We start from the raw sequence: 15313 nt of genomic DNA, 5'->3' as shown, positions 1-15313 counted from the left end.
GCCTCGTTAGCACTGACCCCCCAGTCGGTAAGGCAACTCCCATCTTTTCATGTGCTGTATTTTTATACCTGCCTACTGTATTTTCCACTCCATGCATCTGATGAAGCGGGTTTTAGCCCACGAAAGCTTATGCCCAAATAAATGTGCTAGTCTCTAAGGTGCCACAAGGATTCCTTGTTGTTTTTACTTTTGTATACTAATCTAAACAATTAAATAAGATAAAAGCCAACTATGGAATAAATTACTTTATTTCTGCAACCATGAAATTTCTCCTTCCCAGCTTGCTGGAGTTTAAGGCAACTGGTTTAAGAATCTAATCTCAAATTTAGTTGTAAAATGAGAAAATTTTCCCATTTTTTGGCATAAGCAAACAGATCTAAACATATGCATTCTCCACAAGGTCCAGTATGAGATATAACAGAGCCATAGGAGGCATCCATTTCTTCTCTTGATTAGTGGAGTTTATAAGAAAATTGAGGTGGAAGGACAGTATTAATTTCTGCTCCAACTTCAAGTTGCACACACCCATCAGTTAGGGTAACCAGGATTTTTAAATCCTGTGATTATCCACCAGGAAATGATTACATTTCACAAGCTGGGTTTTTGGCTGTTCCAGTCTGCCACATGATAGGATTTTTCCTAACCTGAACTCCAGAATCATGTGATAAACCACTTTTATTTTGTAGCTTTGGCCTCCTAACTTGCTATCTATCCACTAATCTCAAGTGGAACATTCCAGATCTACGACCAGTTTTTCTAAAGCTATCGTTTGGACAAAATCCCCCTCTCCCTGTCCAAACCTACCACAAAATATTTTCCTTAGTTATAACCAAGAATTACAGTGATCGAGGTGCAGGAATGAAAATATCCACTCTTTGACTACTAACAACTTTAGCTCACAAGAAATCATGACTAATCAGCTCATAAAGACACCATTTTTACATTATTTGAAAGCCAGTAGCCTCCATTTTATTGGTATGCAGCTTCCATTTCTAGTCCTGGCTGGTTACATGACCTCAGTCCTTAAAGGGACAGTGAAGCTTTGACATTATGCTTTGAAAAAGTGACAATTAAAAAATAAAACTTCCATTTCCTGTCAGAGCATCTTGTTAATGTGCATGTCCTCACTTCTGTTTAAGTCCTTCAAAAAAGTAAAGGGTTTTTCTACTTATTGGTGTTCATAACGAGGTTTTTTTGTTTGTTTTCCCCTTGCTAAATGACTACACAGGGAAATAGCGAAACTGACTAAAAATGACTTCAAATATAAAAAATAAACAACACAGCAGGGTGGTGGTGGTAGTAGTGTTTGCTAACATTTCAGTTCCAGGAATCTTAAGTTATTTGTAATAACAGCAGGTATGTAATTGTCAGACTAGTGTGATTTTTCTCATTTTGGCATGTGCCTTTATCACAAAACGCTACTTCATAGAAAAATGTCTTACAGTAACTTTACCACCCCGTGTTGCACAGTCTTCCCAAATGCAAAACAAGCACATTTTATGCCATCAGACATCATAAAGTGTTCTCTTTATGAGTGACGTGAATAAAACCACTTTATATTTATGGCAGGAGAAACAAGAGAGACCACAAACTATACTTGAAAAATGTTGACAGTTGCACTAACATTAACAGGCACACCTACGCCCATGCAAGAGATCAACTACCCAGAACTCCCTGTCACAGCAGCACATAAAATCAAAACATGCTTGAGAAGGTCTTTGCAGCCCTCAAACACCCACATGAGAAGCTACATCATAGAATAATAGTTATATATAGATAATATAAGGCAATCTTTCTCAGAGCTACATCTTATTATGCTAGCATAAAACTCTTCCAGGAAAGCCCTGTGATTTAAAGGCCAACATTGTCATCAGATGAAGAGAGTGGGTACGTACTGATCTTCTGTCCCAAAAAACTTCACAAAGAAGCACTTCTTTCCACGAGGCTTCTTCAGGTCTTTAGGTGGATTAACGATCTGAGGGGCAAAGACAGGAGACAGTGTTAGTTAGAGAGGCAGCAATAGAATTCTGTGGCTTTTTAAAGTTTTCAGTCTATGAAAAAGAAATCGACTTCATGGTTCTTTGCTAAAAAATATTTTTAAAGTAAAATGGTGGTGGGGAGGGGGCTTATACTGGTAGCAAAGGTCTTCCTCCCAAGCACACAATCCATATATTTCTTTGTTACTCACAGCACTATGCCTAGAGTTAGCATCAATCACCCTATCGCATTATAGGCTTAGCCTGCTGTTCAGGAGATAAGATTGGACTTTTGTCACAGCTGTTGTGAATTCCATGATTTTCATGGGGTTTTTTTGTTTTAAATAGTCATGCCTTTGGGTGTTGTGGGGCTTTTGGACCTGAGAGAGAGGACAGATGTGAGTAAAGATGAATGAACTTCACTGTAAGCTACAAAGTTATACCTGTGTTGCATGAGCTCAGGCACATGCATCAGTGTAATTTTAGTGAGGTTTTACTGTTCCAAAAGATCAGCAACATGAGGTTCTCCCTATCCCCTAGGAGTAAAGTATCTTTTTAAAATTTGGAAAACCAGGCTGGGTTTACAGAGCTTTGCTCCCATAAGGCACCTATTACCTAAGGCCTAGTCTTCAGTACAGAAAAGGGTGTTTCTCTCAGAGTTAAAATGTGAATGAAGACAAGGTGGTTGTAATTTAAACACAAGTTACTAGAACAAGTTAAACCACAGACTCTCAAAGTCTTCACGAGTTAGCAGATCACATTAAAATCTACAAATTGCTTTGTCTTCTTTTGGATTTTAACTCAAGCTAACAAGTTAGGAACACACTTTTTTTTTGTCCTGAAGACAACGCCTATATTGTTAGGTCAGCACATGTACCTACACTAAAAACAGAAAATAGAACACTTCTTTGGGGGTATATAAACAGTGCCTACAATCTGACTTTAAACACAAAATCTTCTTTCCATATCTAGAACTTTTATCCACAATCACCCAGTGTCTTCTCCCAAAGAACATGACAAATCTGTAACTTTAAGTATTAGTTTGGGAATCTGGACTCTCCTCTCCTGTTTATTACTTAAGACAGTGCATGTAGTCAATTTAGCCAATTTATTATGGGAGAAGAGAAACCTGTCTTGCAGAAAGCAATAGGGATTAAATTGCTACGACTGGGGAATACAATCAGTTCCAGATTCTGACAATGTGGTTTGTACTGCTTTTCATTCCATCTGAACTAACAGCTGTTACTGACAGACTGAACTTCTGAGTCAAGTAAAATCCCTGATGCATAGTCTGGTTCACAGTTAAGGCCAAAAAGCTTCTTAGCTAAAAATTAAAGACGAAAACGATAAGAATCTTAAATCTTCACTGGAATTATTTTCATGAACTGCTCCCTTCAGGATAGAAGCAGACTCACCTTTCCTGGCCAAGGAGGATACCGGCCCAGCTTCCCCCTAAGGAAAAACAAAAAGATCAGCCACTAGCATCAGAAAAGACAGTTGCTCCACTTCTATCTGCTTCCACTGCAATTTATTTTCAAAAGTCAGAGCTTACACAATATAACCACAAAGCCTACCAGGACAGAAAGAACTGTTCAGCTTGGAAGAGCACTCACCAATGCTCCCAAGTGCCATGTGAGCAGACGGCTGTGGCCATGCTGAGCCGCAATAAAGTCTGCATGGGTACAGGGGACCACTCACATGGAGAACATTACAGGATCAGGGCCTAAGTCATTAAGAATAGAGATGATAAAGCTAGCACCTGGAAGATCAGTACTAAAGCTCTTAGTACTTTGGTAAGACTGGATGACATTTCTTTCCTCCCTTACAAATGTCTAGTTTAATTGCCTGCATCAATACGAAATCCAGAGTTTGGATTCATAACTTAAGACTTTTCAGGACAGAACAGTCTAATAAGCGTCATATGTTTCCAATTCATGTAGCTGTGATTCCTAAAATGTACAATTTTATAATTTAAGATAGGAATGCCTATATCAAAGGTTGCAAGGTTACTTCCATTATCACTTTTTTCAGCCGCTCATCATGCTCCTAAGATTTGTGAAACATACTGCAGGCCCACTAGAAACACAGAAAAGTTTATTTCCTGCCTTTGCAAGTTTCATCACAAAGTCTAAGCCAAAGCATTTCCTCACAGAAGGCGGGTGGGGGTCAGTGTCAGCATGAAAGCATAGTCTTCCTACCCCTGTCACACAGGCTTCAAATGTTCACAAAACCTTATCTGGCATCAGTCACTGTCTTGCATGAGACTGGCAGAGAATCCTTAGTGCCTGCCAGTTCCTGAACTAAAATTCTCAGCAAGTAGCATGTCAACATCCATGAGGTGAGGCTTCCGCAGAGAGGGCAAGCTGGTGATGACAAAAACACTGCTTAGAAGGACACTAACCATGACTTTCTTTTACTGTTGCATCCATCAATTCTCCTTTTATCAAGGTTATTCTGCTTTCCCATCTCCCTCCAAGTCTTATGGCTATAGCTCTTTTTGGATGGGCCTAGCGGCTGTGCCTTGACTACATGGCCATGTATGAAACTCAAGCTGGATGATCTGCATTCAGAAACATCACTAACAGCAGTGCACTCCCAAAACACTCATTTGAAACAAGTTCAGCTAAAGGAATCAACCTTTACTTACTTTGCTATATAAATTAGACAACTTCACACCACTGTCAATGTTTCGGATGAGAAACTGCAGTTGTCAGCCTGGACCACGCACTTCTTTTTATCTGGGATATAAATATAAATGCATACACTTGCGTGTTGGGGATTAGCTATTTGTTGCAGGCCCTAGTGTGATGCCTAACCCGTCATTCAATACCATCTAGAAGCACAGTGAAGCCTGTACACTTTAGGAGCAGTGCTAACAAGCTTTGAAGGAGGCCCCATCAGTCCTCCCGAGCTGGAAGCATAGAGAACATGACTCCTCAATTGTGTTGGGGGATAAAGCACGGGTGACAGGGGAAAGTTGCTCCTGTGAGCTCCAACAGGGATATCCCAACCTGGAAAAAAAATCCCATTCCTATATTGTGTTGCTTATCACATAAATCACTCCCTATAAGTGGCACCCAGATCTTAATGATCACCCCCCCCTTCCTTGCCCTGCTCACAACCCCCAGGTGACTCCTGTATATTCAGCACCATCCTCTAAGCAATCATCCCATTGCCTCATTCCTCTACTTTTGCTGTTCTTTAGATGGTTGTCTCACCCTGTCTTCTAGCTCCAAAAATACTAAGGCAATGATTCTCTATCCCTTTTACTCCTAAAGACTCCCAGGTAACAGCACATTACCAACCCCACGTACAAAGCCTGCCCCACATTTCACCCTGAAATAGAGACCCATTGCTCTGTACCCCACCCTGTCCTCAACCCAATACCTCCTGACCAATCGAGGCTCTGATGCTATTCTGCCCCCCCAATAATCCTCCAAAACCCATATAACTCCCCCATCAACTCTCTGCCCCCAGTGATGTGTAGGCAACAGGCCAGTGCCCTGCACCATCTCGCCACTGTCACCGCTCCAAACTGACACCTCTTGTTCAACTGCCCCGTCCGCTCCTGGGGCAAGTGTCCCAGCTCTCACCCTGCTTTCTGCCCTGACCTGTCCAGAACAACAGCCCGGGCCGCTTCACATGGGGAAGGCGGGGCTCGCTCCCAACGCCTACGTCAACGCTTCAGGGTGAGAGAGCCCGGCTCACCCCACCCCGGGTGCCTACCCTCACCGGTAGCACCTATACCCTCCCCCAACCCTACGTCTGCCCGCTAACGCTACAGGCAGCCCGGTAACGCCCCCGCTCCGGTACCACCCAGCCCCCATCCCCCGCTCTCTGCCTCCACTCCCGTATCACCCAACCCCACACCCCCTGCAGGGCTAGCTCCTGCCAACCCCCGCGCCCGCTGCCCCAGCCTCCCGGCCCCCACACTCACCACACCAAGTCTCCGAGCCGCAGACTCACAGCCGCCATCTTACCGACTCAGCCAGCAGCAGCACGGCGCAGGGGCTGCCGGGACGGGCCGGAGGGGCACCACCCACGCCGCGGCCAGCCTCAGCGGAGGGGGCGGTGCCACCGGGATAGGGCAGACCGCGTCACGTGATCCAGGCGCGCTGTCACTGCGCCGCTTCCTCCGCGCGTGACTGCCCTCCCCCCGCCCATTGGGCTCGGGAGTATCACGTGACCCTGCCCGGCCGCCTCGGCGCGGGGTAGCGCCTTCAGCACGTGATACGGGAGCAGGGAACGGATCTGGCCTGGGAGTGAGCGGAGGCGGCCGAGCTTGGAGCGCGGGTAAGTCCGAGCCTGAGCGGGACAGAGCCTGGTGCACAGGCACCTCCCTTGGGTAGCGGTGTGACTGGGTCAAACCTCGTCCGCTTCCCACCGGGGTCGGCGCGGGTAGCCGGCCCAGGCCCCTCTCCTGGCCGCCCCCGGGCGCACCAGCTACAGGGGATCCCAGTGCCTCCCCTACAGCCACTGTTCTCCTTTCTTTCCGCTCTCGTTACCTTTCCCAGGGCTCTACTGGGGCATCTAGCCCGAAAGGCCCTCCCTCCCCCCGGGCAATCTGGGGTCTCATTCCCTTGGGCTTGGATCAGATACACGGCCTGAGGGTGTCCCCATTCCCTGGGGCTGCATCGGGCAGCTGGGCCATAGGCTCCCCCATTCTCTAGGGGCTGGGTGGAGCATGTGAGGCAGCAGGTGGTATCTCCCCCAGTGGGTTTGTGGCCTAGAAGCTCTCTGGGGATCAGCTTCTGAGCTGGGTACCTGTTGTCACTGAGGTGATTTTTTTTTTTTAGGCTTCTTCCTGAGCTTACACACTTATCTGACCTGGATTGTGGGGTGGTGTCATCCCCTCAACAAAAAAAATCCATTTGTGTTTAAGCTGGTTCTTTATTTTCCTTTCCAGTCAGAAATGTGAAGAAGTTTATTTGGGAGACAGTCTTGTGAGTGCTGATCTTCGGGCATGGACCAGGCATCTGACAGTAGCAAGCATGCGTCTGTGCCCAGTGCAGAGGAGGAGCAGGTGTATTTGGCTCTCCTTGCATCTTGATATCTGCCATCAAGGGCAACGCTCTGATGCAACGTGGCAGGGTCCAGACCGACATTTGTGACAAAGGAGTGTTCAGGCATATTAAAACTGGTTTTCTGGAGGTTGCACTGTGCACCAGATTATTGTTTTCCTTTCTCGCCACCCTGTAGAAATTGAGTTTTGCAGCATTAAAGCGGTAACGTTACAGATGGATCGACATTAAAATGTAGGGGACCGCAAACTTCAGAGGTATTTCTGCTCTGAGAATCAGCCTTTCTCTGATGAATGCAGCAAGCTGTGAGAGAGCCAGTCTTTGCCATTCCTTAAAGAAACATCCAACTCCAATAATCTTTTCTGCTTCCAATGTGCTCCTGTGTCCTTAAACATCTCTGTGTTTGTCCTTGTGATTGAAATCCCCATGTATGCACATGCACAAGGTTTCACCAGAACTTCTCTGAACTAATGGAAACCATGCCATGAGACCTGCTAAGATTTGATAATAGCCATGACGGAACCCCACAGGGTTCAGTTCACCTCTTTGCCAGGTCCACTAAGCAACACTTTCTTGAAGAAGCCACGTAAAGAGGACGCTGCAGGAGCAGAGCAGCCCCAGGACTCAGCTGCAGCAGCAGTTCGCATCACACTCACCCTGTTTGAGCCAGATCACAAACGGTGCCCAGAGTTCTTCTACCCAGAGCTTCTGAAGAATACTCGAGGGAAAGTGAAAGGTATTTCCTCAGGAGACAAGGTGAGCATCTAATAACGTACACTTTTCAACTAAAGATTTCAGATTGCTTCACAATATTCTTACAACGCTCTTGGGAGCTGGGTATGTTTTATCTCTATTTTAAGGATGGGGAAGGAAACTAAGGCACAGAGGTGAAATGACTTGTCAGTGATCACACACCAACTTGGTGATAGAACTGGGATTAGAAACCAGGACTTCTTACTGCTGGACAGCACTCCCTTTATATTTTTGCCTTATTAGAATTTCCCTTGAAATGGATAAAACGCTGTTTGGAAAGTACAACAATGTCATATAACGATGATTTCACTTGATCCAGACTGACTGCAGTGCTTTTTTGGTACCTGGATTGCTTGAAACATGAATATCCTTAAAAGAACATTGAAAGCAGATCTTCTCCATACAGCTTGTACAGTGGGAATCTGCAGAGAGACGGACTCATACTGTACACAGATATTTCACTTTGAGCATTCTCTGTTGATTCCTGCTTTGTACATAAGTTGCTGTCAGTCAGCACCTGAGAAATTCGCTTGCCAGTAGCGAGTAGGAAACTTTTTCCTTAAGAGGGCTCACCAGTCAGTTTCAGCAGAAACTAAACTTTGATTTTAAATAATGTAATTTAAATGCAAAGTGCTTCAAAATTAAAACTGACCTCCTTTGTAAAGCACTTTGAGATTTAAAAGACAAAAAGTGCTCTGCAAGAGCTACAATTGTTGTTAATGTGATCTGTAGAAATACTGATTTCCTCAGTCTGCAATGGATGGTTCTAGTGCTACTGCTGATAACATCATTATGGTGTTGCTTGGGAAAACTAACAAGTTCTAGTCAGTTTCATGTCTGTTGTCCAGAACCATCTGGGCAGTCAACTGATGGTTTCATGTGGCTGCTTGAGAAAGCTCTGAGGAGCAGCAGTGGCAGGCACTGAAGCTATTTACGTGCAAGGACAACCTGAAGGACAGAAGCTATGGGGAGGTAGAGTGGGGAGAACATATGCTTCTGTGTGTGTGGCAGCCAGGACTCTGGGGGATGTAACAATTTGGAGGAGAGAACAAGAGCAAATTCCTTCCTTCTAGCTGCCCGAGGCAGAAAAGAGGGATGAGCATTCAGATTAGTCAGCTGCTAGCTAGCAGTAATACAAAAGATGAAATCCATGAGCAGAGTCCTGAAATGAATCCCAGCACCCTCTTTTCCTTTGTAACTGTCCATGGAGGCTTGGGTTTCTCATGAAACCTCAATGAAGGGTGATGGAAGGCTTACTTCGCCTTTTTGGCCTCCCTCTGGCTAGTAATTTGACTTCTTGGCCAGTGAGTGTCTGGATAAATTTTCAATCCTTGTGTATATTCTCTGTGGCTGGTTATTCCTTGCACTCTGAGAACCCCTAAAGTGGTTCTCTCATTGTGCAAAGAGCTGCAGTAGTATATCCACTGAAAACAGCGCTTCAGCATATTGAAGATGGTTTAGCTAAGCTTCTTTTCAGAGGCTCTGCTTGTGGTGGGACTTCTCAGTAAGACAGTGTGATGGAGTCGATTCTTACGTTTGCCTCTGTTCATTTTCACAGAAGAAAGACCTTGGTGATCCCTTCAATGATGAAGAAAAGGAAAGACACAAAGTGGAAGCTCTTGCCAGGAAGTTTGAAGAGAAATACGTATGTGTTTTATTCTCCTACTACACTCTCTTCTACCATAATGAGTAATTCTGTTAGCTTAGTTTCCACTCCAACCTCTTGCCTCTCCGCTAATCGTATTTTATTAGGAATAAAGGCCATTGGTTCTTATGCTCCACTTCTGGTGAGATCCTTTATCCAGCTGGAAAATAACTTTCTCTGGTTGTCTCAGTCCTATTGTCCATTAGTAAAGACAAATTGTGGCCAATAAGTGAAGGCTTCTCATTTTCACTTGTTAGTGACGTGCCATCAACTAATGCAGAGTGGAAACTTTTTTTTTTTAAAGGAAAAATGGCCTTTGTTTGTGAATATACCTTCCTAATATGAAATGAGTATGAAAGAATGTAGTGCTGTCTATTAAGTCTGTACACATGCATCTTTGGCACCTCTGCTATCATACAGGACTTTGCCAAGCTGCACCAGAGTGTGGAAAAATAACCTGTCTTGTCAGGTTCACTGCTTTTTTTTTTTTTTTTTTTTTTTTTACACACATGATGTCTAGGCCATCAGGTCCCAGCAGTGAAACTGACAAGAATTAGGTTTCAATTTCCTTGTGTTATTGCTTGGGAAAGCTTTCAGCATTGTTTGGAGGGCCGATACTTCTACTATTTTCTGGAGAGGGGTATTAATAAAATGGAGACTAGGGAGTGGTAGAGTAGCATGGTCCCCCTGCTTTCCTGCAGTCAGAGGTTAGGTAAAAATAGCTCTGCTATTCTGAATTAAAGAAATTCTTTGAATTTCTTTAACATGCTATTCACTCAATCATCCAAATGGTGGTAAAATAAGGCGTCAACAGAAATAGCCCCTGCAGCTCTCCATAAACAACTCTCCTGTCTTTTCAGTTGGTGGATATGCCTTAGATTTTAAGTTTAAAGAGGTCCATGACAATAACAAGCAGGGCTCAAACAGTACGTTCACCCAGGGCAAGTGAGAATTCTCCTGGTAGAGTGCTATCAAATTCTGTTGAATCTAAGCTTTCATTAAAAAAATACAAAAAAACCCTAGCCTTTATGGTGGTAAAAGCCACTTTCCAAATATTAAACCATGTGTAAAATGATGCTATGCTGTCATCTTAAATCTGCAGACAGCTTCAGAGCTTCTGTTGCTACTCAGAACTTTGCCAAACTGCAACCAGAGTGGTGCTAGTCTTCACTGCTGCTTTATGAATCCTGTGGACAACAGTGAAATTGATAAGAATTGGGTCAATTAACTGTGGTGTTGCTTGCAGGGATGCTAATGGTTCTTCTCTTGAGGATTTTTTGTGGGCAGAAGGCTTCAAATTTATCAGGCACTTACTAGTTAGAGGCTAATGTGAAAGACAAAGGCTCCAAACAGAGTCCAGGGATATCAGCTCAGTAGGGATCCCAGTGCTATCTCCTTTCCTGTCACCTGTAATACTCTGCTGTGGTCAGAAATTTGAGTCCTCTGGCTATTGGGTCCTGGTGTGGGTGTCTGTAGGGGTCTGAGTGTAGACATGAGGAAGAGATCGATGAGACGTTCCAAAAGAAATATGCTATTAGATTTGGGGGAGAGAGGTGGGAGGAAATATGGAAGAGGCAGGGATGGCATGGTATTTACCCGATATAGTTTTTACCAACTAAAATTATGGTTTTTACTGGCCTGGGAAAAACTAGTTAGTCCCAGTTTAAAGCCTTTTCTATTTTAAAAACAGTTTAGTTAATGACACCACATTACACTTAGTTTGAGTTACATATTCCAGTTGTGGTTACATAAGGAAGTAGATTGAGAGGTTAATTTAGGGTTGTCCAAATATAGAGTAAAACTGCAGTGGGCATAAGTTTAATACATGTAATTGTAATAATGAACATTGTAAAATCTGTGTACTTTTGGTTTGGTATTTTCTCAAGGAAATTACACATCATGACTCATTTCAATTTTCAATATTTTATAAAGAAAAGTTGAAAACATTTGATTATGTGAAAACGACAATGCAGATTTGTATGCTTGAAACATTAAGCCATCAAAAGCACACAGTTTCAGGCTACCAGTCCAGGTCCATTGGGCACAAAGCGTCCTGTAGCAAAAGACCAGCTTTGATAGAGTGGATGGACTGAGCCTATTCCTCAGTTTTGAATGGATGTGTCCAACGCTTGAAAAGATTCATTCTGTGCTTGCTGAACACTGATGCAATTATTTTTCCCAGTTTCCTGGTTTAAACTGGGCTTAAGCCCAGTATTTACCAGCTCCCTGTCCTAAAGTAATTTTTCTTGGGAAATTGCCAACCCTGGAGAGAGGAGGTAGACATCACAATAACACGGGAAGGAAGAGAGGGAGGAAAAAATGATAGGGAAGCAGGAGAAGGTAAAGAGACACTGAAGACCACACAAGAAAATATACAGCATGATCTGTCCTAAGAAAAGGTTTAACAAAAGCAAGGGCTGCCAGTAAGTAGGGTTGGCCAGATAGTGTCATAGTTCAGGGCAACTGCACTTGTGTTTCCCCTCAGTGGTCCAGCAAGGACACCCACTCTTGGCTTCCAGCACCCCAACCATTTTTTGGAGGAGACCCATGTCCCTCTCCCTTCTGACGGGGGTATATCCAGGCTGCATGTTTCCCTACCTCCACTGTGTTTCCCTGAACTGACAGGTTGCCCAGGGACACCAGTTTGCTTTCTTTTCAGAGAACGTTAATGGGTGTAATTGCTAGTTACAAGGTACCACACAGCACTTCCTATGCAAGCCTACTTTATTTATAAGATAAAAAGCATTACAGAGAAAGCATATTAAAAGCAATAAAAGAGCCTACCTGCATGCTGATAAGCCAACAGAATTAACCCCAGCCCTAACATGGCTTCTGGCAGGAACAGTCCTTCAAACCCCCATTCAAGGGGGATTCCTTGTGGTGACCAGTTCATCACAACTTCAGGTCAGAACAAACATGTTCATAACATATTCAGTTCATCCTTTATACACTTCAGGGGTCTTTGATCTGGAGTTTCCAATGCGTCTCAGTAGATATCTTCAGAAGGTTGGCTTGGAGGGGAGAATTTACATTCCCCTCACCCCAGGGGGCTTCCTAGGAAATCCACTTCACACTTTCCAAAAAGACCTTTGAAGTACCTAGTACCTTCCAGTGATTGTATTAATCTTGTTTGTTAAAGCAGTTCCATATAATTTCACAATAGTATCGGAATCACTCACAGGCTACAGGGACCTCTGGCCCTGGTGCAATCCCCAGCATGCATGCGCAAGAGTCTGTCTAGGCAGGGAGGAACCACCTCCAAAGGGGGCGCATGCACATCAGCCTCTGTAGAGACGAGTGAGCTGGAATGGGGCCCCTCCTGCCAAGGAAGAGGTCATGCGCCCTTGCTCCTCCTCCCTCCCTTTTTGATCGTCCAGCATGGCCACGACAGCAGGAGCTGGTGACTCAGCTTGTGAGAGGAATTCTTACTTTATCAACAATACTTTGAAGAAACAAAAGTTCCTAACCAGACAGGTCCTTGCGCTCCTCTCCTCCCCCGATAACCTCCTGGGTCGTGCCCCACAGTTTGAAAACTGATCATCTAGGCTGACCTGCGTAAAAAGGCCAGAGAATTTCACTCTGGAATTCCTGTGTCAGACCCTCTAACTCCTGATTGAACTAGAGCAGATCTTTTAGAAAGACACCTTATCTCGGTTTGAAGACCTGATGTGGTGGAGAATCCATCTTCTTTGGTAACTTGTTCCAATGGTTAATCTGTTCTAAGGGGGTGGCTTTAGGGGCATGGTCTGAGGAAGAGGCATGACAGTGCAGGGTTTTTGTCACTTTGGGTTGGGCTCGTAGGTGTTGAGTGCCTTTTTAAAGACTGGTACTAAGGTCTCTGTCTGCCTTTCTTATATTGCTGTTTCGCTCATGCCAATGGAGGAGAAATAAATTCAACTCAATGTTACTCTGGTTACATGATCAGAGAGTAGCACCCCTTCCTGTTGGAGGAGGTCTGTACTCGTGTGTGAGAAGCCTGGGATCCAGCCCCAGCGCTCACCCAGCCAGGTCCCTTCCTTTCCCTTCCCAATGAAAAGAGGGAGTGCTACCTCAGTCTAGGCTGAGAAGTGCCAGCCTCCTGTGTCAGGACTGGTCCCTGCAATAGACTGAGGAGAGAGGGGGATGTCATCGATCTCTATCATTTCAGGGTGGCAAGAAACGCAGGAAGGACCGTATGCAGGACTTGATTGATATGGGGTATGGGTACGACGAATCTGATTCCTTCATTGATAATTCTGAAGCGGTGAGTAATGAATGAAGGGCTGTAAATTCAGCTGCTTCTAGGGCTGCAGGTGGGCATGTGGGAGAGTTAGTGCAGTGCAGGGAAGGAGCATGCTGGGGCAGTGCAATGACAACTCCAGGGGCATCTGCAGGGTGGGAGAATCCCTAGTTCTCAGACACGCTGTCCCACAAGGAGACTTGTTAGTGGGGAGTGGGAGCGTGCCGTCCCACTGCTATCTAACATGGGAACAGAATAACTTACACCACTAATAGATGGTTCTTTCTTTTGTTCCCAGTACGATGAGCTTGTTCCAGCTTCTCTAACTACAAAATATGGAGGGTTTTACATCAACTCAGGAACGCTGCAGTTCCGACAGGCATCTGAATCGGAGGATGACTTTATCAAAGAGAAAAAGAAGAAATCTCCCAAGGTCAGAGATTCTGCCATTAGGGAGTATTTTCTGTCATTAAATTTTGGTGGATAGGTTGGATTTGCTGCAATGGAAATAATGTTTTGTAACTTTTGGTTGGGTTTCTGGCTGGTTTGGGGGGCTTGGTTATGGAGATATTAGGAGCGTTTAGCCCCAGATCACTGGTTCAAATCCTGTCCTGTTTGGTAGTAACCCAGAGGAAGCTCTGTCTGTGTAGAACGAGTGGGTGGTCTCCATTCATTCCTAGAAGAGAAATGGCACCACAATTATCACCCTTAGGAGGTGGTAAATCTTAGCAGGGACGCTCAGGCCTGAGTGGAAATATCCTCCTCTCTTGCCCCAGAGGTGAGCCCTTCACATTGGTGCTGAGGTATGTTGGGAAGGGAGGCTCTGCAGGGGAAGCTTGCGCTACTGCCCTATGGTACCAGCTGTTTGAAGGGTTTAAACCTCCAGGGCTATCAAACAGGGACATATCACCAGCACTAAACTGACCTGAATAAAAGGGAGGCGAGAAATTCAGTTGTCTTTGTTCATGTGGTGCTGGGCTTAGCTAGAGGGATCCCAGAAGAGCTAAGACAGTGTGTGCTAGAGCAGACAGTAGCTATGTGCTGTTCTATGTGTAGGTGGTATGGGTCAGTATCCAGCGGGGGTTGATTTGAGACATTCAACGGCTGTTAGTGGCGAATCAGAAGTAGGGCTTAGAAGGGCGTCCCAGGGACAAGAGGTCACTGTTGTACAGCCCACCCTCTCTGACTCTGGTTTGTGTTTAATCCCCAGAAGCGGAAGTTGAAAGAAGGAGGTGAAAAGATGAAGAAGAAGAAGAAAGACGACTCCTACGACAAGGAAAAGAAGTCAAAAAAATCCAAGTTTCCCAAAGCGGGGTGAGAGGGAGCCCTATGTATTCATGGGGGTGATGGAAGTTCTGGGTGCCAGTCTACTCCCTGCGTCTCCGAGGCCAGATTGCATTTATCTGTACTGCAGTAGTGCCCAAAAGCCCCAGTCAAGGCACTGTGGTAGTGGGGACTGGAAAAGCTCCTACAAAGATGCTTCCCTACCTCAAAGAGTTTACAGTCCAGATGGGCAAAAAGCCAGATGCAGGTTTAGGGGGAAAAGGCCCAGCATCCAAGCAAAGGGGTGGGGGCAGTGAGGGGTACCTGGCTTGTTAGCTGTATTTCTTTTCATTAGCTGTGTTCTCTCTATTCATGATGGGCACAGGGATGGATGAGGGGGAATGGCCTGAGGGGGTGAGTGTAGAAGAGGAAGGAG

General features: G+C 44.9%; 3 protein-coding genes across 6 annotated transcripts in view; 1 reads left to right on the top strand and 2 right to left on the bottom strand.

The window, feature by feature from the left end:
* The window catches only part of GLYR1 (glyoxylate reductase 1 homolog), a 32202-nt gene extending 26239 nt beyond the window's left edge, over window positions 1–5963 (bottom strand). The window contains exons 1-3 of the mRNA XM_065411884.1: window positions 5914–5963; window positions 3392–3428; window positions 1896–1975 (exon numbers count right to left, since the gene is read on the bottom strand). Coding sequence (XP_065267956.1) covers window positions 1896–1975; window positions 3392–3428; window positions 5914–5951 — 155 coding nt within the window. The 5' untranslated portion in view covers window positions 5952–5963. The remainder of the gene's footprint in view (window positions 1–1895; window positions 1976–3391; window positions 3429–5913) is intronic.
* Window positions 1–15313, bottom strand: part of ROGDI (rogdi atypical leucine zipper) — a 177691-nt gene that overhangs the window by 76080 nt on the left and 86298 nt on the right. The gene's annotated exons all lie outside the window — the stretch shown is intronic.
* UBN1 (ubinuclein 1) overlaps window positions 6191–15313 on the top strand; it is a 34824-nt gene continuing 25701 nt past the window's right edge. For 2 of the 4 annotated variants that reach the window (XM_065411540.1, XM_065411538.1), the window contains exons 1-6: window positions 6191–6269; window positions 6883–7753; window positions 9309–9395; window positions 13543–13638; window positions 13913–14047; window positions 14825–14928. In XM_065411540.1, the coding sequence (XP_065267612.1) occupies window positions 7511–7753; window positions 9309–9395; window positions 13543–13638; window positions 13913–14047; window positions 14825–14928 (665 nt within the window). In that variant the 5' untranslated portion in view covers window positions 6191–6269; window positions 6883–7510. The remainder of the gene's footprint in view (window positions 6270–6882; window positions 7754–9308; window positions 9396–13542; window positions 13639–13912; window positions 14048–14824; window positions 14929–15313) is intronic. The other 2 variants (XM_065411539.1, XM_065411541.1) reach the window with 2 other exon arrangements.

This window comes from Emys orbicularis, chromosome 10, assembly GCF_028017835.1.
Source record: "Emys orbicularis isolate rEmyOrb1 chromosome 10, rEmyOrb1.hap1, whole genome shotgun sequence".
Taxonomy (NCBI): domain Eukaryota; kingdom Metazoa; phylum Chordata; order Testudines; family Emydidae; genus Emys; species Emys orbicularis.
The sequence above is the reverse complement of the archived record's forward strand: the minus strand, read 5'-3'. Positions and strand labels throughout refer to the sequence as shown.